This window comes from Coccinella septempunctata, chromosome 6 (genome assembly GCF_907165205.1).
Source record: "Coccinella septempunctata chromosome 6, icCocSept1.1, whole genome shotgun sequence".
NCBI lineage: Eukaryota > Metazoa > Arthropoda > Insecta > Coleoptera > Coccinellidae > Coccinella > Coccinella septempunctata.
This window is the reverse complement of record NC_058194.1, coordinates 27,230,911-27,253,748: the sequence shown is the minus strand read 5'-3', so window position 1 is coordinate 27,253,748 and position 22,838 is coordinate 27,230,911. Positions and strand designations below refer to the sequence as shown.

At 36.4% G+C, this 22,838-nt stretch overlaps 1 protein-coding gene across 2 annotated transcripts; it reads right to left on the bottom strand.

Annotated features, from left to right (window-relative positions):
• Nucleotides 1-1,115: 1,115 nt before the first annotated feature.
• On the bottom strand, nt 1,116-22,064 carry LOC123315068. Of its 2 annotated transcripts, none has more exons than XM_044900623.1 (2): nt 21,582-22,064; nt 1,116-4,042 (listed from the first exon to the last, which is right to left on the bottom strand). In XM_044900623.1, exons 1-2 carry the CDS (start codon nt 21,678-21,680, stop codon nt 1,370-1,372), a joined length of 2,772 nt encoding a protein of 923 aa, XP_044756558.1. In that variant the 5' UTR covers nt 21,681-22,064; the 3' UTR covers nt 1,116-1,369. The 2 variants fall into 2 exon arrangements, with proteins under 2 accessions (XP_044756558.1, XP_044756559.1); XM_044900624.1 differs by lacking the exon at nt 21,582-22,064 and adding an exon at nt 9,288-9,458.
• Between the last annotated feature and the right edge of the window lie 774 nt (nt 22,065-22,838).

The window sequence follows — 22,838 nt, the reverse complement described above, 5'->3', positions numbered from 1 at the left end:
AATCGAAAAATCGCCACTGCTCCGGTCCTGATGTATTCACGGAATCTGATCAAATTTTTTGATGTGCTCGCTGTCTACCTTTGTAGAACAGTGATTCAACACGAAAAAAATATTTTAACTGATGTCCTCGAAATTTTATCATCCAATGAAGTTGAAGCTTTATTGTCATCGGAATTTGGTTCTCCCTTATTTGCACCGCTGTTTTTTTCAATGTTTCCAAATTTAGACAGTGATAATTTTATCCGTATTCAATTCTTGTGGCTCATTATTGGATGTTTTTCCAAGTCAAAAAAAATCAGGATTGGTTCGAGAAACTTACTACATTATATCGATACCATTGTCCTTATTGTCGCCACTATTAAAAGTGTTTCAAAATATTGCAAATAGATGGCGCTATGGTGAAACAAATGAAGGTGACATGGCGCTTACACCACATTTAATAAAATTATGCCTGTAATCAGATCACAATTTATAAATAAAAATTGTCGTTTCCTCTACACCAACAATAATAAAACTGAAGGTTTACTTCAAGTACATGCCGATATATAAAAATTTCTTCAATTCCCAATTCGCAAACTTCTTTATCTTTTTGAATATACCACGAATTAATAAAATCTATATTTAGTGTAAAAGAATTGATTTCGAGGTAAATTTTAAAATTTAGCCATATACGAAAAGTAGATATTGGAATTATTATTCTGTTGTCTGCAGAATATATGTGTAAAAAATAGGAGAATATATCTTCAATCAAGGTAAACTCTTCACATTCACCCACCTGAAGATGCAACTGTAACTGTACTGTGTTTTGTGAAAATCGTATACCACTATACGTTTGCACCGACTTTTTTAGGGCAGGTTTAACGTTAAGTCACACTTTATTTAAGTGATTTATTACTAATGACTAACTAATCATATTGCTGTGGTAACTGCTACAGAAATCAGGAAAATAAGTATGCCTTTATAACGTTAATATTGCTATGTCTCTGCAAATGGACATAAATCATTACTGATATCAATGTACTGAAAGAAGGGTTTGGAATCTTTTGATAAACCATTTCCAATTAGAGCTCACCAACCAAATAACAACGTAAAGATAAAATAAATAATACAGCCTGTCTGTTAAAAAAATTTAATGTGAGTGAATAAGTTATATAGGAATAAAAAATTATATGGAAGTTCAACATTATCTTCCTTCTTAGTATACGACTTCAGTACGAACAAATGAAACATACATAAAACAACTTATCTACTGTACATGACTTTCAAATTGAATGATAATACTGACTACGAACATACGGATAAAATAGTTATTATACGTCGTTTAGGATAAGGTTTTCATAATGCAGTTTCGTTTTGCGAAATGAAAAACTTAAACGAAAGGTTCGGGTCCACTACTTAAGCTAGCTGTATCAAAAAAACTGTACGTTTTGGTTCTAGATCTAAATTTTATATCTCTCGGTTTCAAGACTGTCTTGTGGGTTGTTGCTACTCTAGAAGGTGTTAAAATAGATTTCGAACTCAGTCCAGTACACTCCAAGAAGTGTTCATATGTAGGTTCGTTATTTTTCTTTGTTGATTTGTTATCTTTCGTTTCGTTTTCATCTTTTTGAATTAGCAGATGCTTCCTTAACAACTCTAAAGATTTTCTGTTCAAACTGGGGATGGATATATCTTCATCTGATTTTCCCTTCCCTTCTACAGTTCTAACCAACCCCATATTCTCCTCCGACTTGACTATCGAAGAAATGTCATCTGTATTTTCGTTATTTTCGTTACTTTCAGAGTCCGGCACTATATATTCTTCGATTTCGCAATCGTCAAGTTTGAATTCTTCGAAATTTTGTATGAGATTGTAATCATTCTGACTTTTGTTGTCTATTTCGGCCTTTGGACTGTAAGTTGGGCTTTTCAAGTGCAAGTTTTCGAAGCTGGAGAAAATTTTTTTCGGCGGACTTACAGAAACGGGTTTTTTGTTATTGAGTTCGTACATGAGCTCTCTGTTGTTGAAACCCATTATGAGGGAGGAAACTGTGGATCCCATGCTTATAGGCCTTCGTTTTGGAGTTGTATTTCTAATCTTCAGCATTTGAGAGTTGTTTTTGACGTAGTTATCTTGGGTTATCATACTGTCTTCTTTCTCTTTGTCGCTGTCTTCTGGGATTATTATTTCTGAGACTTGCGGAAGTTTTGGTATCTCTTGGCACAGTTTGCTGGGTGATTTTTGGGAGGTGTAGGAATCGTCATTGCAGATTGGTGTTTGTTTAGCGACTTGTATCGTGACTTTTTCTATATTCTTCAGTATCATTTCGTTGTTTTCTACGGGATCATACTCGTTCTTTTGAGATTTTTCTTTAGGTGAATCAGTCTGATTTTCAGTTTCGATTGGAGCGCTTGGATTTATCTCAACCACCACTTGAATCTTCTTAGGTATGACTCTATTTTCTGGCAGGTTTAGTTCTGATATAGAACAATAATCCGGTTCTGAATCCAGACTTATCGTATCACTACCTTTAGAATTCAACAGATTTGTCACGTTGTTTTGTATTTTGTACTTGGATAGTAAATTGGAAGGCTTTGGTGGAAGGGCGGGAGGTACCCTCAAAATTTTGTTCTTCCTCAAAACGTTCTCGTTGTTTTCCGAAATGGCAATCTCCTCTTTTTGCTCTTGCGTTATGTCCGATGTAGATGAAAACGTTTCGCTGCATCTGCTTAAAATCTGCTCGTAGTCGTTGCTATAGATGCTCTGGGGCGTTTCGTAGAAATTGGGCACCTTGTGTACGGGAGTTTCGTAATAATTGCTCAACACGTTTTCTTGAGTCAACGTCTGGTCCTCGCTTATCATTATCCTTTCGTCGCTGAATTTCACCCTCTTATTTTTGGTTGCTTTCCTCTCGACATTTGGGGTTTTCGGTGGTGAATTCAAGCTGTCATTGATGTTCTGAAGAAGGATTTGGTTGACGCATTCCAAGACTGGGTTGTTCCTGTATACATTCTTCTGTTGCTCGTCCTCTTGATCGCTTGCGTTTACGTACCACTTGTCGTTGGATTCTCCTTCAGTATCGAAGACTTGGATGGACTCGGACAGTTTATTTTCGTTGTGGTTTTCGTTTGTCCCCGTCGTTTTTTGAGTGGAGATATCCTCGTTGTCAGCTTTTTTAGGGGCGTGTATTACTGTTATGTTACTTTCGGAAAGGGATAGGTTGTTTAGTAAGTCTACATCTTGGTCGTTGCTGTAAGAACTGTCGTTTTTCTCGATTAGCTCGTACTGATAAGAGCTTTCACTATCTCTGGAAATCACGCTCATGTGATCTGCTACACTTTCAGGTGGAAGAGAATCGAAATTGTCGTAATCATTGCTGGTGTTGTCCTCATTCGAATAAGGGCTTGTATTGTCGTTACGAAGTTTCAGTACCTCGAAATATGTTCCGACGCTTTTTCTGTGGGGGAATTTCCTTATCTTCCTTTCCAGGGAATCTTTCCCTCGATTCTTCTGGTATCTACGTTTTGTGTTCAAATCCGACGAGTTGGTTTCGAGAGAACCAGAATCGTCCAACAGGTGACTCTTGTTAGAGCTCGATTCCTTATCCGATAAAGTGGCGTATAGTTCGCTACTGCTATCCAACGAACCGAAGTTGGATTCTTGGTAATCAGTTATGATGTACTCGGAACTGCTGTCCAAACTCTCCAAATTCGCGCTGGAATTGTAGACTTGGCTGCAGCTCTTGCAGTACTGTCCAGACAACAACTTTTTCAGGTCGTTACTCTGCTTCTGTATGATGAAATCTTTTTCCCTTAATTGATGGGTAATGAGCTTCTGTTCTTGCCTCAATCGGGCCTCTACTAGTAGAAGGGCTCTGAGCAGCTTGGCGAGTTGATCCTCCCTCAGTGATTTTTCGTGTTCGTATTGAGATTCTTTCTCTTGAAGTTTTCTGGTGAATTCGCCAACCAGTTGCCTGCAGCGTCTGGTCTGTTTGTCCAGGGCGGTCTGCGCTTGTAAAAGCTCCTCCTTCAGTTTGGCCACTTCTGTTTCCATGCTTGCATCCTGAAAATAAGAAAAAAAAATTATTTTGTATTTAAATTTGTTTTACTTTTCCTCTTACTAGGTATATGCTCCTATTTATTTTCAGAATATAGGAGTGAGTAAAATGTGACGCACGTTACTTATTACCTTCCCTGTATATGACGTTTTTAATATGAAAAAGTTAGTAAATTTTACATTTGGCAATACTTTTTTCGGTAGTTTTATGGGTATGTAGGTGTAGGTATTCGTTTAATTCTATGCTTTCGTTTTTTATATAGCTTCTTGTTTATATTAGAGATTAAGTGACTTTCGCCACGTCGCGGTATTGTATAGAACAGCACCTTCAACTAAAGGAGCTTTATTTCTTTTATAACTACACCCTTGAAAAAGAATGTAATGCAAATGCTACTTTCAAAAGTAAACTCATCAAACTCTTTGTGCTATATATGTTATAGAAAGTGATAGAGTATTCAATTTTGTGTATCATGAATTATTTTTTCCATTACACTCATCCCAAGAAAAAGAAGTCGATGCCTCTGTTACTTGTAAATGGATAATTTCATCATAACCTACTTATTCCAAAATTCTGATCAAACTTGTAGATTTATCATTCATTACAAGATCCTTTTTACAAAATACATCGCGTGTTGTAGAAGAGATAAGAGATAAAGTAATGATAAATTTTGAGTGGAAATAATCCTAGATATACCACAACTCATTTGAATATCGTAGGAGTTGACCTTGTTATAAATAATATATTGGTACGAGGAATATGGAGGTGTTCAATATAGACTACAAACAGGAATTGAATTCATTAAGAAAGCGGATTATCTACGTTTTCTCCGAATTGCAATTATAAATTTGATTCGTACTACCGGATACAACTACCTATATTCTGCATAATCTGCAGAAATCGTCGATCTCTATTCAATTATTGAAACATGAGCTATAATCATCATAACTATACAGGATTACTATGTGAAATATTTTCATCACAGGCAATAACTATTGCACGATTCATGAAATATGATTAATCCAATTGGAAGAATAGCTTTGGATGTTAATGTCTCATAATGGCAGATTATTTTGGTGGTTTCAGAGGTGGTAAGACATCAGTTGATATCTATTTGAGTCTCATACAAAAACATGTTTTTTTACTGCGTTGAATATGTTAAATTTTGTGTTAATTGAACTGCATTTGGGGGAGGCTTTAGTTTTCTAGTGCAGTCTGCCAACTTTCAACATGAACATACACCAAGATCGAGGCTCAAATTCATTGAACCTTATGAGCTTTCGACTAACTGCAATCAAGTCTTCCTCCTATAGCCTTAGGTTATGTAGGTAATATCTCCCATATTCTCAGTTATCAATTTTCGAATACATTCCACGATGATAATTAGGTGGTCTCGTAGATAACGCGTTATTTATAGAAAGTGAAAACTATCTATAATCTTGTAATTGAAAAATTAGCCTACGGTTTCCAATAAATTTCACACATATCCTGTTAATGGCACTGGTGAAAATTCATGCTTATATTAAACGACATCTGAGTAGAAAGTAGTAGAGAAGTACCTACTTATTGCAATCTGGACATTCCTATTGAAAACCTGGATCGGTTTTATGATGGTAAAATGATTCATTCATATTATTTCGACTGAATAGTGAATGTTTATCATTTTCCAAATTCAAGATGCCTATTCTTGAAGGGAGTAAAAGGACCTATAGAAAAGTGAGAAGGAAATACACTAGCAGTCGAACTTATTATCTAAAAAAGCTGGTTACAAAAAAAGAGGTCTAGAAAGTTAACTAACCCCTTGAAAACCACCCCAGGGAAATCAGTAGAATCTAAGTAGAAGATATACAGAGTTTTGATACCCTAAAATTATATACAACAGTTGGATATATTGTGGTACCATTTCAGAAGCTACATAGAGAAACCTATCATCGTTTGGCCACTTTTAAGGGTTGTAGGACCCTTAATAAACGGTTTTGGACGAAAAGCTCGCATTTCCCATGAATTCTGGACTTTTTGTTCTTTCGAGCGTTTAAGACGATAATAGAACCAATTTTCGTAGAGATTATGACTTTGGAGCAGGTCAAAATCGCGTTTTCGATTATTTTAGAAATTAACCACGGGGTCTATCAGCGGAACACCGAAACTAACTCGCATTATCGGTCAAGGATACGACGCATGCCATCTGAGCCAGTATAAGAGCTCCAGAAATCTCAAGAATGTTGTTCTACCTCCATCGACTATGCGGTATGCTGGGTATAATTCTGTGAAGTGATCGTGATCTCGAAATAAAAATAATGTGCAAATGGTGAAAGGTATGCAAATGGGAAAAATCAACGATAGGGAATTATGCACAAAAAACATAACCCCATGAAATATCCTCAATTCAAGCTATAGATCATCATATTTCCAAAAATTTTTTTAAAAGGACAAGAAAAATTAAGAGCCCTAAGTATCTCACATTCAAATCGCTTATTATTTGATAAAGTAATTTCCATACAATCTACTTTTAATATATGCTAGAATATTGGATGAAGTAGATAAATATAACGATGAGTCTCAGATAAGAAATATGACTCATACGCGTATGGCATACGGTATATGGAGTCATTGTTGTTTTTTATTTTTTTCAACTGATGTCCTTCAGGATTTCACTTTATTTCACACAATTCAGCATTCATTGAGCCTTCAGCATCATTGTGGAAAATCTTTGATTGTTTGAGTCCGTTTGGACAATATTTCCAATAAATACGGCGGCATTTTTTTAATATGAGAATAAAATTATGGAAAAAACACCCAAGAAACCTAAGAAACCAAAAACCTGCACCACAAACTGGTTCCTTTCTTAGGTCTTATTCCTTAGGAACTCTGCGTAAACCCAACATCACATAAATAGTACTCGACGATGAATTTATATTTATTAGAATATATCAAATCCGACATGATTCATGATGACTTTCTGATGAATAAATTCATACCGAAACGATGAACAAAACATGATACCTTTTCTTGTATCACCCACTACACTGATACTATTTGCATTCAACTCAGTCGTATTCTCAGTTCCTAGAGAAAATTAGGTCAGGTAAATACGTTAATTTTACCTTGTCCAGTTGTCATATATGACTAGAGTATGAAAACCTCAAGGACTACAACAAGATTAATACAGGGACGTATCAGATAGAGCATTTTTAAGAGGAATTCGTCTTAGAATCATAAAATTAGACGGTAATAATAATAACATTGGTTATGACTGTGGCTGAAAATCACTCTTTCATGTTATTATAGCTTCTAATTTGCCACCCTGAGCTGGTTGTACTACCTTGTCGAAAAAGTACCGAGAATGAACAAAAATGCTGTATTAGTAATCCAAATTTAATGAAATACAGATTTCTTTTTTCACTCCAACCTTTCAAAGAAATTCTTGAACTTGTTAAAACACCAATACAGTCTTTAGAGAAAGAGAATAGGCAAGATAACCCAATAACAACTTGTGTCAGTTACGGTCCTGCTAAGTGATCGAAGTAAATGCATAGATTGGTTATCTCAGCGACCACTAAAAGTAGTAACGTGCAAACTGACCTCGATACAAAATAATAAAGTAAACTTTGTCTACGGATTTGCAGGAATAAGTTGGCGAAACCAAAACGCAATCGAAAGTGAGCTGTATGATACATGAACCATTTCCAGTGATTGTGTAACTGGTGAATATTTGCTCACAATGAAAGAATATCAGACTGCATAATGTTCAGCCAGTCCTTATTGGACAGTTGAGATGTTTTTTTGCCAAGCAATGCTGAGGGTATCATTTTTTTTCGTGAATTCATGAACAAAAAGATTTCTGGTCCTTCAGTACGTTCCGCCCTATCAAGACGTTTTCCAAAAGATTTCCTTCTATGGGAAACACTCAGAGTGGATTGTTTTATGTGCGCCACCTTATATTTTTGCATTCATTACTCCTATTTCGCATTCTCGTCATTCTTGACGCCCTAAATTTCTTGGAAGTCATTCTAAGCCTCGAACATGCAATCGCATCGACTTTGCACATGTTTTTCGCACATTTCATCACCAGGATCCGATGTGGTGAAGGTTAGACCTTCGTTTCGTACCAAAAAAGTCGACAAGAATTTGTGGAAGCGATAACACAAAGGCAAGAATGTAGGTAATAACGCCAAGCAGCAACGATACGAACTTTCACTTGATATTTAAGGCACACAATTCGTGTCGATATTTTGTAGATCACCTATTGCCAGAAGACAGTCAGAATTGGGGCGATTCGATAGTTAATGCAGACGATTTATGAGTCCAGTGTAGCTGTCTGAACGCAAAAATGTTGGTGTCGATAGCATATTCCACCAGGTCACAAAACAATCAATCTACCCCCTAACTCCTGATGTATATGAGGTGTGTATACATTTTCTCGATTTTATGACCAAAGTTGGAAATGTAGTGTGAGTGGAAACGTTCAAGAAAAACTTCAGATGACCTGAACTCTGAAACCCCAACCTACCCAGAAAATTTCTCGGAAATTCTTCGACACTTTGGGAAAATAATTTTTTGAGCAGCGTTGGACTTGTTCAGTGCCTGGATGATAGACCGCACTAGTTATGAACAGAGGCACACGAAACTCCTGACTTCACGATTGTGGTTTCCACTTCTTTAGATGTGGAGGAGTGAAGCTAGAGTTTGTCAGATACATTTTTACAATTTTTTTCCTCAGGCAAAAATCTGCATTATTATGTTTCGGTTTAATTCAAAACAAATTGATTAATTGATACTTTAGTAAACATTCGGAATGCAGTGAGTAAAAATTAATGCACATGTTTTCGATAACACTTCTAAAGTCTTTGTCATTGACCTCAAAATAGTCAAAATACATAAAATTGTAATGATTCTACTCTATTGAGTTTGACCCTTGAAATACCATTATAAATAAGGGATAAGGGTTGATAAGGAAGTTCATCAATGACGAAATAACAAACAAAAGGTCCATCCATTTTTGGCACGAAAACTTAGGGTGAATGGTACATGATAAACTCTTCAATTATACATGAAAAGTTACGTAATTTGAAATGAAAATTACAACAAAATAGTAAATACAGAAGATATATTGTGCGTTACTTTTCACTCTGTGTATTCTTTATGGGATTAAAGGAAAAACAGTTATGTTTCAAGTAGTCAGTACAAGAGTCATAAAACCTTTGTATGTTTCTCTGTCTTTCTGCAAAGATATAATTTTTATCCAATTTTTACCTTGGTATGGAATTTCCCTTCCTTCAACCTTTGACCAGGTCTCTTCAATCGAATGTACTGAAATCTCGTCTGCATTTTTATAACCGGACGTTTATTATCTTCAAGCAGTTCCGATCACTGAAACCCAACACTTTATGATGAAATTCTTAAGCTGCATCCGCTGTGCCCAATGAACTAATGAGTGATAAGAGTTCAGAAACCAGTAAGAACGATATTCCCTAATGACTCACTCTATTTACAACAATTCTAATTTAATAAGCATTAACGGGACCGCAGTTGGTTCTTCGACCGATATGAATGAATCATATTATAGTTCGAATTTCATCGAAAGTGTCAATAAGAAGAAAGGTCAATGTTAGGTTCGTATGTATGAAACTTCGCGATAGTGAGAATCGATTCACTTTGCTTGGGGGCGATGGACAAACATTTCCATTCAATGTTGAACAAATTTGGAAATGGAGCGTTCATTGGAATTTTATTCAATGTGACGACATATTGGATTTCCACATTAATAACAACAAATTTCGATTTTTCCGCATGTATTTTGAAAGGTTATGAAAGAAGCGTGTTTATCCAATTAATCCTTATGAATTCACGGACGAATCTATTCTCCAGTAAAATTTATATTGGTGAATACCAAAATGATTCTAAATTTTATTGTCAATAAGGAAAAAATGATGATTCTTTTCGTATCAATTCGAAGCAGTTTTGGAATCAGAACCAGCAAATGGAAAACTGGCTCATGTTTAATGTCATTGAAGGTGCAATGGAAAACAACAAGTTAACTTCATCTTCAAGACCTTGGACTTCATATTGTAAGAAATCGAATACACGAATATGGTGAGCCGCTGCCGGTCAAAGGGGATAAGCGCTGAGTAAACGTAAACATATACGACAGCCGAGATTTGAAGCTGTGGTACTCAGGCAATTCGATTTGAAGATCCCTTCGTGCTCGGATGTACCAGCCGCTCGATATTTCTTGTGTTTACGAAAATAAATAATTAAGTTTGGAATTCTTGAGTTTCATTTCTAACATCAGAAGTGGGATTGTGCCTATCGTTCATAGTGAACTGTTATTTTGTGACTTGTGTTGTTGTATTGGTACAAAAACGATAATTACTAAGACTGCTTTCGAGCTTTTATGGACATTTACGAATACTGAGTGGTTATTACGTCGTATCCTGAAATTTTATCCTGGACTGTGTGTTTACAAGACAAGTGAAAAAAAAAAATGGCATCATCGGATGGCGATTCGACTCAAAGCTTACTGGCGGAGTTAGTCAAAGTTCTACAATCGCAGAGATCTGGTGAACAGGTAGATTTACCGTATTTCAAACCCGAAATTAATGAATCGAATAAATGGGTGAGTTATGTTGAGACTATTAAGCATGAAGTAGGGTGGTCTGATGTTCAAACCTTGGCAAGGATTGGTCGATTTTTATTGAATGAAGCGAAAAGATGGTTTGAACGTTGGAATCCCGACAACAGAGACTGGGCTACTTTCCGTATCGATTTCATCGAAGCATTTCCTCCGAAAAGGAATCTTGGCCGTATGTTGGAAGAGGCAGTTAAATTCTCAAGTGCTTGTGTAAACACTTATGAAACTTATGTGCATGAGAAGTCAGCTTTATTAAATAATACGCGCTAACTGGAGTGAAGGACATCGAGTAGAATTGATTGTTTATGGAATTTCAGAGCTTGAGATACGAAATGCCGCAATGAATGCTAACTGTCGCACTATTTCCGAGTTGTTAGTTTTCTTGTCATCGTTCGTTAAACCTTCGCGCTATAACGATGGACAGCAACGAATGATTGGTTATGAGTCATCTCTCAAAAGAAAATATCCTTTTTCCGACAAGAAAGGAAGCAGTTTCAAAATTTCTAAGAAGTGTTACCAATGTGGTAAAATGGGACATGTTCAAGCAAATTGTCGTGTTAAAGACAACAAATTTCAACCAGATAACAAAAGTTTCCCTGTAAATGACCAAGGTGTTCCTAGTACATCTCAAAATCACGAAAGTTGTAGTTTTTGTGCTAAGAAGGGTCACAATATTTCAAATTGTTTTACGAAAGCTGCCATCGAAAAACGTCGTAATATCAACTTGTGTTCCACAGGGAAACCTGCCGGATCAACAAAGATTTCCATCGATGGTCATCAATTTTGGGCCTTAATTGATACTGGGGCTGACCTTTCTCTTATTTCAGACAAGTACACTCATTTATTCCAAAATAAAGTAACCGGATGTAATATAATTCTGAAAGGACTTAGTAATGTAACCATTGAAGCAACAAAAAAATTCGTTGGTTTCACAAACATCTCTGATGTGAATATTCCAGTTACTTACGTTTTTGTATCTGCTAAGAGTCTTGATTACGATGTTTTGATTGGACGTAATATTTTCGAAGATCAGAGTCTTGTTACCATTACGGATCATGAAGGATCGCGCATCGTACGTCGTTAGTTGCCTGGAATCAACCGGATTTCTGAGAGTTTCGATTCTGAAATAACTGAGATTGATGTACCTGCTGAGTACCTGGATGATCTCCAAATTATTCTTCGAGATTTTAGTGGCATGATAACAACTGGAAATAAAGTAGGCGCGGTAAACAATGTGAGTGTTCAGATACGCCTATCAGAAGATACTGTAGTTGCTCGTAATCCTTATCGACTATCCGCTACCGAAAGGGAAGCTGTTCGTGAAATCACAAACGATTTGATGGCGAACAACATTATACGTCCTAGTGAATCACCCTTTGCAAGTCCAATACTATTGGTGAGAAAAAAGGATACATCCTTCAGAATGTGCGTCGACTATCGTGAACTTAACCGAATTACTATTAAAGATCGATTTCCCATGCCATTAATTGAGGATCAGTTGGATAGGTTAGGAAAAGGATGTTATTTCACATCTTTGGATATGGCTTCCGGTTTCCACCAAATACCGATACATGAAGAATCCATTCCGAAGACTGCTTTTGTGACACCTGATGGTCATTTCGAATACCTTCGTATGCCCTTCGGTCTAACCAATGCACCGGCTGTATTCCAGAAGGCTGTCAATCGAGCCCTTGGAAATTTGAAAGATACTATTGCATTAGTTTATGTGGACGATATTCTCATTCCTAGTGCCACCCCGGAAGAAGGGCTTACCAACTTAAGACGCGTCCTGGAAGCACTTAGTTCTGCTGGTTTCTCTCTGAACATAAAAAAATGCCACTTCCTGCAACCAAGCTTAGAATACCTTGGGAGAGAAATATCAGGTGAAGGTTTAAGACCAGGGAAAGCCAAGGTCGAAGCGCTAATGAAATCGCCAATTCCAACAAATGTCAAGCAAATTCGTCAATTTATGGGTCTAGCAGGGTATTTCAGGAAATTTGTCCCAGAATTCGCTAGTAAAACGGCATGTATAACTCGCCTGACGAAACAAGGAATTCCCTTTCAATGGGGAGAAGAGCAGGAGGAAGCAAGAAAATATGTCATTGATCATCTGACATCAAGGCCTCTGCTCGTTGTTTATGATCCAGAAGCACCCACAGAGCTGCACACCGATGCTAGCAGTATTGGATATGGTGCCATACTTATACAAAAACATGAAAACCAGCCAAAGGTTGTAGCTTACTTTAGTAAAAGGACAACAGACAGTGAATCGAAGTATCACTCATACGAGTTAGAAACTCTGGCAATAGTGCAAGCACTCAAACACTTTCGAACTTATTTGCTTGGGATCAAATTCACCATAGTCACAGATTGCAATTCCGTTAAGGCAACAGCTACTAAAAAGGATCTTATTCCTCGAATAGCCCGTTGGTGGGTTTACCTTCAAGATTTCGATTTTGAGATAAAGTACCGTAAAGGAAGCAACCTTCCACATGTGGATTATCTGAGCAGAAATCCTGTTAACACAATACGTCGAGTTTCGCATAATAACTGGGCTTACATTGAACAGAAGGGAAACGAGGAAGTTCAAAACATGTTGGAACAGCTAAGGAATGGAGATCTCGACTCTAACCAATACACTGAAAAGGATGGAATGTTGTACCACAAGCACCACAACCCAGATGGAACAATGAATCTGCAGTAGTTTGTTCCTAGACAAAGTCGCTTAGGGTTACTCCGTATCTTCCATGACGAGCAGTGTCATATCGGCGATGATAAAACGTACCAGTCGATAGCTGCAAATTTTTGGTTTCCACGAATGAGACACTTCATCAAATGTTATGTTAGGCATTGTGTAATATGTGCAGTAAAAAAGACAAGAACAGGACCACTACAAGGTTTTGTACATCCAGTAGAGATTCCCAAAGAACCATTTCACACCTTACATTTGGATTGTTTAGGACCATTACCTGTGTCTACTGACGGTTACAAGCACATTTTGGTTATCGTTGATAGTTTTACGAAATATTGTATTTTGATGCCAATGAAAAGTGTGACCACTGCAGAAACTCGCGAAAAATTAGAAACTGTGTTATCATTATTTGGAACCCCTAAACGAGTTATAATGGATGCCGCTACGTCGTTCAAGAATACAACTTTTCCAAAGTATCTGGAGAATTGGAATATCGAGCATCATTATGTTACGCCAGACATACACAGAGGAAATGGACAGGTGGAACGCTATATGAGAACCATTAGGAATTTATTGAGAATTGAAACTCGAGTAAAGGCAGAATGGCCGAGTGGTTTATGGAAAATCCAGCTTGTTCTTAACACAACTGTGCAGAAATCAACTAATTCGACTCCACTGCAATTACTCTTGGGAATCCAAAGTTCGACACCATTGATACAGGCGTTATTGAAAAATGTGTCAAAGGATCTGTCTTCAATAAGAAACCGAGTAGCGAGTAGCAGAAAAATTGTCCTCGACACGTGATCTGAACGATGTTAATAAGAGAAGAAGAGATAACGTTCAGTACTCGCCTGGTGACTTTGTGCTGATGCACCGTGATTCTCAGATGCACATTAGTAAAAGCGATTATGAGTTTCTGGGTCCATACGAGGTGGTGAACTGCCTGGATAATGGACGCTATGAAATTAAGAAGGTTGGCACGAACATCGTGACGAAAGCAGCCAAGGAGCAGCTCAGACGATGGCCTACACAATGGGCTTTGAATGTTGACATGAATGAAGTATTGGATTTTCTGGAGTCAGAAAGTGACTCAGTTGAAAAAGAAGGTTAGTGTAGAAACATTAATGCTGTTATTGCATTGTCAGTCTCTGTCCCGTTAGTGGTAGAGCTGAGTAATGGCCGAGGTCATTACAGCTACAATTGGTAAAATTTTAATTTTTGTCAGTCTCTGTCCCGTTAGTGGTAGAGCTGAGAGATGGCTGAGGTCATTACAGGTACAATTTTGATTTTGTCAGTCTCTGTCCCGTTAGTGGTAGAGCTGAGTGATGGCTGAGGTCATTACAGGTACAATTTTGATTTTGTCAGTCTCTGTACCCTTAGTGGTAGAGCTGAGTGATGGCTGAGGTCATTACAGGTACAATTTTGATTTTTGTCAGTCTCTGCACCCTTAGTGGTAGAGCTGGGTGATGGCCGAGGTCATTACAGGTATGATCTTGATTTTTGTCAGTCTCTGTACCCTTAGTGGTAGAGCTGAGTGATGGCTGAGGTCATTACAGGTACAATTTTGATTTTGTCAGTCTCTGTCCCGTTAGTGGTAGAGCTGGGTGATGGCCGAGGTCATTACAGGTATAATTTTGATTGATGTTTGTCAGTCTCTGTACCCTTATTGGTAGAGCTGAGTGATGGCTGAGGTCATTACAGGTATAATTTTGATTTTTGTCAGTCTCTGTACCCTTGGTGGTAGAGCTGAGTGATGGCTGAGGTCATTACAGGTATAATTTTGATTTTTGTCAGTCTCTGTCCCGTTAGTGGTAGAGCTGAGAAATGACTGATGTCTTTACAGGTGTAATTTCGATATTTGTCTGTCTCTGTAACGTAAGTGATAGAGCAGGGTAATGGCTGAGGTCATTACAGATATAATTTTGATTATGTGAGACTCTGACCAGCAAGTGGTACAGCTGATTGATAGCTGAGGTATTTACGAGTATAATTTGATAAGAGCAGAGTGATGATCGAGATTATCACTGAGACATACAAATGTCTCTGGGTCTCAGTCCCGTGAGTGGTTGAGCCAGGTGAAAGAAAAAATAATATTTCTTTTTCACAGATAGGTCTTCTGGAGAAAAATGCGTCGAGAGCGTCGCAGTTGTCAGGAAGGCCGTGTAAGAAATCGAATACACGAATATGGTGAGCCGCTGCCGGTCAAAGGGGATAAGCGCTGAGTAAACGTAAACATATACGACAGCCGAGATTTGAAGCTGTGGTACTCAGGCAATTCGATTTGAAGATCCCTTCGTGCTCGGATGTACCAGCCGCTCGATATTTCTTGTGTTTACGAAAATAAATAATTAAGTTTGGAATTCTTGAGTTTCATTTCTAACAATATAGTACGACATAAAGACAATAATCTACATAAAATTTGCATCAGTCCTATGAAATCCCGATAGAATGAATAGAATTAAAATTATCGCTGTTCTATAGATGAGTCACATGTTTTTCATGAAACAATACGTAATAATAAAACCTACAGTTTGGTGGGGTTTCTTGAACAAAGTTTCCGAAAGAGTAACATCAATGATGTACAGATTCATCATAACTTTTCAGTTTAGGATTATAATGGTTTGTTGTATTTCAATCATTGTTGTAGATAAAACTTATCAGAATATTCTTCACTCATTATGCTGCAAACAAATTAGCTCTCCTCATTAGATGAAGACTTGTTGATGAAAAAGTATCATTATACTGCAAAAGTTTCACACCAATACATTTGTATTTGTGGTCAATACTACCCTAGACGTTTATGAAAAACGGAAAATTGAAAATTTGTGAACTGCTGTTGAAATATGTTTACGAGTCAAAGACTCGCCCTGTATATCATCCGCCATTGTCATCTGACTAGTGAACGACTCGTGAATGTGAAACTTCTTACTGATAATTCTTACACTCTGACCTACTAATTTTTGTGTACATCAAAGATCATTTCTGGGTGTTCTTATTTTAATATCACTTGGTCAAGTATGACACATTATTCTTTGATGTGCAGAGTGAATGAAAATGAATCTTGCTATACCTATTGCTAAAATAACAATGCCGCAATCGTTAACCATCATAATGCGTTAAGAACCATTAACCGCAACAGCTCATTTGCATTGTTGATATTTGTGGATATTATGTACATTTTTATCGTTACATTGCTTGCCACATCCACATCGTTTCAGAGGAAACGGTCGACCGAATCCAGCGATTACCATTAATTATCAAGAAAACCAAGCACTTCTCAGATAAATGTTAATAAGAAATCGAAGAATGTCCCCAAACGTGAATAATCGAAGACCTGAAGTTGCCTGAAGAATGAGGTGAATGGCGTGATCTTCAAAGACTGTTGAATATTCGAACACTCTTTTGTTGACTGACCTTCCTATTGTGTTAGATGTAAGAAAAGGTTCGCTGAAGGAATAGGGAATTGTCTATTGCTTGCTTCCATTACACTCCTAGCAAGCTGTGCGATATTTGTACCTTTCTAACTTGCTCCTATATATATTCTTCCGCAAAAAAAAGCTGTGAAGTTTGAGGAATGAACAACAATCGATTTGGGTCATTTGTTGAGTCCAAAATATATTTTTACTAGTTCGGAACTTATTTTCAATAAAATGTTCGATCAGAATAAACCCTACCCTGTTTTTTGTTTTTTGAATCAAAATTAACCCCAACCTCGCTACAAACAGCAAAATTAGAATATCTACTGAAAAGGACAGAGAATATTTACTAAAAAGACAAAATATGAGAAAATGAGATGTCAAAAAATCACAATACACAGTAACAGTTCTTCGTAGGAACTATGGAAGGTACCCTCGACTTGATGGATTTTTAACTGACCTCAGCTTTTTGGGAATTTTTCGAAGGTCAACTTCGTATCTTCCAGAAAAATTATCGTAGATCTAAATGTGATACATATTCTGAAAGAGCAACTCTTCTAGTTATAAATCTGAGAACTTAGTCCATTTCGGCACAACCGTTCGGTATTGAGGAAGTTTTAACTGAACCCAACTTTTTGGGAGTTTTTCGAAGGTCGTCTTTAGAGTAATTTATCTTCCAGGAAAGTTATCGTAGATTTAAATGTGATACATATTCTGAAAGAGCACCTCTTTTAGTTATAAATCTGACAATTTCATTCATTTTGGCACAACCGTTCGGTCTTGAGGAAGTTTCAACTTAACCCATCTTTTTGGGAATTTTTCGAAGGTCAACTGTGGAGTAGAGTATTTTCCAGGAAAATCATCGCAGATATAAATGTAATACATATTCTGAAAGAGCAACTCTTCTGCATTTAAATCTAAGAATTTCAGTCATCTCGGCACCACCGCTCGGTCTTGGGGAAGTTTTAACTGAGCCCATCTTTTTAGGAAGTTTTCGAAGATCATCTTTAGAGTAATTTATCTTGCAGGAAAGTTATCGTAGATCTAAATGTGGTACATATTCTGAAAGAGCAACTCTTCTACATATAAACCTAAGAATTTCAGTCATCTCGGCACAACCGCTCGGTCTTGAGGAAGTTTTATTATATTAACTGAGCCCAACTTTTTAGGAAGTTTTCGAAGATCATCTTTAGAGTAATTTATCTTGCAGGAAAGTTATCGTAAATTTAAATGTGATACATATTCTGAAAGAGCAACTCTTCTAGTTATAAATCTGACAATTTTTCGAAGGTCAACCCCTTGATATTGGTTGACATGAGAGAATATTAGCGTTATCCTTTGAACTTTTTCAGTAATCATCCATTTGCTCAACTGATCCCATCCAGCGGACATAATTAAAACAAAATGTTCACATTGCCCCCATGTCAATTAGCTCCAATGATCATCAAACATCTGAACCGAACAAGTTTCTTCATTCTAGTCAATTACTGCTCTTCATGCCTACATGCCATGCATACTTCATCTGATGGATGCAACATAGAAGACCGTATATGTATTATTTATATTTTTATTTCGTCGTTATGATGATTCATCGGAGATTAGTAGATATTATATCCGCATGATCTAATCTTGAGCTCTGGGTCGGATAAAAAACGCTTGAAAATTTCCGTGATTATTTTTCGCATTCCATAGGGAATTGCAATAAGGGAAATTCAGGTTAGGTTTTTGAACTTCTGACTTTTATAGTGAATTAACTGTGTGATGTACCCACAATAAAAATTCGAATATCTGACACTTCAGTTGAGGGCTTCAAGTTCACAGACTTTTGAAGGAAAGTGATCATAGATAAAATTTTCTAAATTCAGTGCGATTTTAAGGAGGACAGGCGAAGGAAACTGAAAACCATAGAATATTCGAAATGTTTTCATGAAATGTCACAGAACGAAACTTTACAGCAACAGAATGTAGGTGTTTGGAATTTTTTGGAGATGGGAAGAAGTTCCAAATCCTTGACCTCTGTGGTAAATTTACTGCGTTGTCGACATTCTATAAAACACCAACTTGTGACTGACGAAAGTTGAGGAGCAAAAATTGTAATTCACGCTTGGCTTGTTTCACCGTTCTTCATTTGGATGCGGCATGAAAATGCATAATAGTTTCAGTGTTTATGATGAAAAATTTAATAGCACACTCTGAATTAATCCTTTCATGTCTGCTTTCCTGGGCATTAAAACCAACGGGTGGAACATCTGAAAGCTCTTATACACAGAGGGTTCACCTTCAGCCATATGTTGAGTCGAATACCAACATGAAATACTTTTCGTATCAGGTTCCTTCTCATCCGGCCTTGTAAGTCTTCTTACATTTTAGTCTGAACATTGAAATCTCATAACTGGGGGGATATATCACTGAGTGATAAAAAGTAATGGACAGAAAATTGTTCAGGAAGTATATTAGCTACTCAAAATCAAATTTTTATCGATACTAGCCAATTGGAAATGTAAAAATTTCTTTTGTGTGTCAAAGTTTTCGAATGATTCGAAGAGCACTATTCAAATGTTATACAGAGGCATGTTTTTACTGTTTTTTGCACTCAAAATAATGATAATTTCAAATTGAAATCAATTTCAAATTCACCAACAACGAATATCATATATTTTTAATTTTTATTTTTTGGTCTGTACTTTTTTTACTAGGAAAATGGCATGCATTTTTCTTTTTGCAGTTTTTCATAACCAGTTTTATTCCAGGAATGAATACGCTCAACATATGCAACGTTAAATATCGATTGAAATCAAGTTCTCAAGGGAATACTTAGGAAAGCGACGAGACAATTCCAAGAACCACAATTCAATTGGATTTCTCTAAAGGGTTCAGATTGTGAACCAGATTTCCTAGACTTAATTACATAATTTACACTGTGATGATTTTTTTACTAGTCTGGTGGTTTTGCCATCACAATAGGAGGTTGTTGGATACAATTCGATACTCTTCAATTAAAAAAAATCTCAACTTCTTTTCATTTTCGAGAATAGTCTGCCATATGACTTTTTTTTATAGTTAAATTGATTGAAATACCCTTGATCTTAAATATGTAATAATATTTCTTTGGACATTACAAATTACACAGTTTTCAACGTGTAAATCATATGTGGATTATAATTATAATGGTTATTTGTCAATAGACTGAATAAAATGGTCGAGAACACATTATTTCATGCACAAAAGAACAATAAACAACTGGGAAACAACGAAATAATCAATATTTGGCAGAGATAATATGCTGTTGAGTTTGTTTGAAGATAAGATGAGATGAGATAGTGAAATACTAGGAAATTATTACCCAGGGCTTATAAATTCATATTCCCTTCCTCCTTGTAGCCTTAGCATCATAAAAAGAAAAAAATCGAATTTTCTGCCTGTTTCATATGACGAAAAAAGTTGTAGAAAGGGAAAACAATATCACCTATTTATGTTACAAATAATTTCAGACAAAATGAAGAACTTCAGGATATAAATTGCAGATTTTTGATAAGATATTTAAAGAATCTGATATAGAAACGAATAATATGGAAGATTTCATCTTATCTCTCATAAGAGAATGAAAAAATAATTTTGACCTATCCAGCTAACCGCTGGTTAAGAATATATTCAAAAAATTTTCAAGTTATTTTAGAGGAATCAGCTGATAGTTAAGATTAGCTGTGGTCGATATCAGGTAGGTTTACTATTGATTTGAAATAGTTGAGAAAACCCTCAGGTAATAAAAACCTCCTTCTGGGCTCAGTCGGCTAGTTTAACACCTCTTGTTCGATTTCATTATATTCGAGGGAAAAGAAGCTTTTTATTAGGGGATATCGAATTAGTGTTAAACTTTGACTTATACTTTTACTAATGATAGTCTCTTATGATCGAATAATGTGTTATTTTTAAGAAATCTGTTCGGTTAGAATAAATCTATCTTCGGTCAAGTTTATACACATTCCATACTCTATTGTGCTATGAAAAGTTGTCTGAAGTCGAAGTGCGATAAATTTAGATTCATTACAGTTTCAGTAAGTTACACTTTTTAAGTGTAGGAGTTTTTAACTCCTATTTTACATAATTTGGCTAATGCATATATGATAAGGAAGTTAATGGATTTTACGTTTGAGTTACTGCAGATAGGTAAAATGTATATTGACTGAATAATATATCATTCTGAAACTAAATGAAATTGGATGAACCATTGGTGCATATTTTCACCACCATTTATGATTGTTAAATGAAATTATTCCATTCATACTGGTCTCCAGTGGACTTTATAATAGTGCATAGATATTTTACACAAAGTTCCTATTCATAAAATGTGTCCTAACTCGAACTATTCCGAATCGAAATGTGAAGAAAAAAATTGCTGGTATTTTCAGATGTATATAATAAATTTATATTGGGTAATACAAATTTGGACTTATATTTTCAACCCTAAACATGAGTAGATCCAATCCAAAAGCTGGGAGGATACTCGACGACACGGTTTTTGTATCAAAAAAACATTTTTAATTAGTTTTTGGAAATAAACATGGCTCGAAACCTCAGGTGGAATTAAAAATTTTTTGGTGCTACATTCCAAAGATTCATCGATATGTATAGATGACACAGCTGATTTAGTTACAGTACTTTTTTGAATGGAAATGATATATGTAGTAATTTCCAAAAATAGAAATGAATGCTGTCATCGTCTTTTGCTCATAAGTGAGTACATGAATTCAATCAATTTTCAGGGAAAATTGTACGAATTCACCACCAGTTTTCTGTGAAAAACTCACCTTGCTCTTATCCTGTATGTCCAAATCGGCATAAATTGTCAAAGTCGACTTCCTCCCATCGCTAGACAAGCTCGAACCGCTGATGGTGTTGTACTTCATTTCAGGAAATGAGGAAAGCTCCCCCAGTGACAAAGAGCCAGGTGCGGGGTGCAAACCCACAGGGTACAGAGTTTAATGATCGTTCGTATTACATCTCTGAGTACCTACACATCGACCACCCCAACAGTTTGACCCAGTCAACAAAACGAGGCACAAAATCCATGGATCACTTCACCAAAAACTTTTTAAAACCTTATGTGTGTGTACACAAAATATGCCTGCGCTTTATTTGTTTGAACTTAGGAGGACAATGAAGGCGGTTAGACTCGACGAACTATCCGTCTGACAAGTAAGTAATGGAATGGAATTCCAAGCTCTAAACTCGTGAGCCCTGAGCAGTAAACGGTTACGTTACGTGTCTCTCTCCCCCCTGGTTACCTGGTCGTGTATACCTACTGGCGCGCAAAAGTGTTCCAACAGGAAGGTGAAATTGATATAAAATTATGAATATGCTCTTTGTTTACCTAATGAGCGAGCCTGGATGCGGGCTATATCTTTCATGTAACGAAGACATAAGTTATTCAGTCCTTGGTTGCTATAATTCATTTCACGTATAGGTAACATCGTGATCTTGAATTCTTACTCGGACTTGTTCAGTACCATAAGAACAGAAAGGATTTCAAAAAAATGGATTTCATAATATAACATGAAAAAAAATAATACGAGGAATATACGAGGATATATTGAAAAATTCTTAGCCTACTATAGAACCAAACAAAATTTCAATGTCGAAATATTTTATTGCACAACATATTCTCCTCTTAATTGAATACATTTATTACAGCGAACTTGCAACGTCTTAAGACTTTTCAAAAAAAAAGTTTCTTCTTGCTATGCAAACCAGACCTCCACAGCTTTTGTTACCTCCTCGTTGGAAGAAGATTTAATACTTTTTAAACTTTTTTTCAGTTGAGGAAAGAGATGATAGTCGGATGGAGCCAAATCTGGTGAATAAGGGGAGTGTTCTAGTAATTCAAACCCTAAATCCTGAATTTTTTGCATGGTAACATTGTAAACAAAATACAGAGGCTTTGTCCTGCAAAAACAAAACACCTTTGGATAGCTTTCCGCATCTTTTCTCTTCAATTTTTTCCCGTAGAGTAGTCAGTAGTGTCGAATAGTAATCTCCGGTTATTGTTCTACCCTTATCCAAAAAAT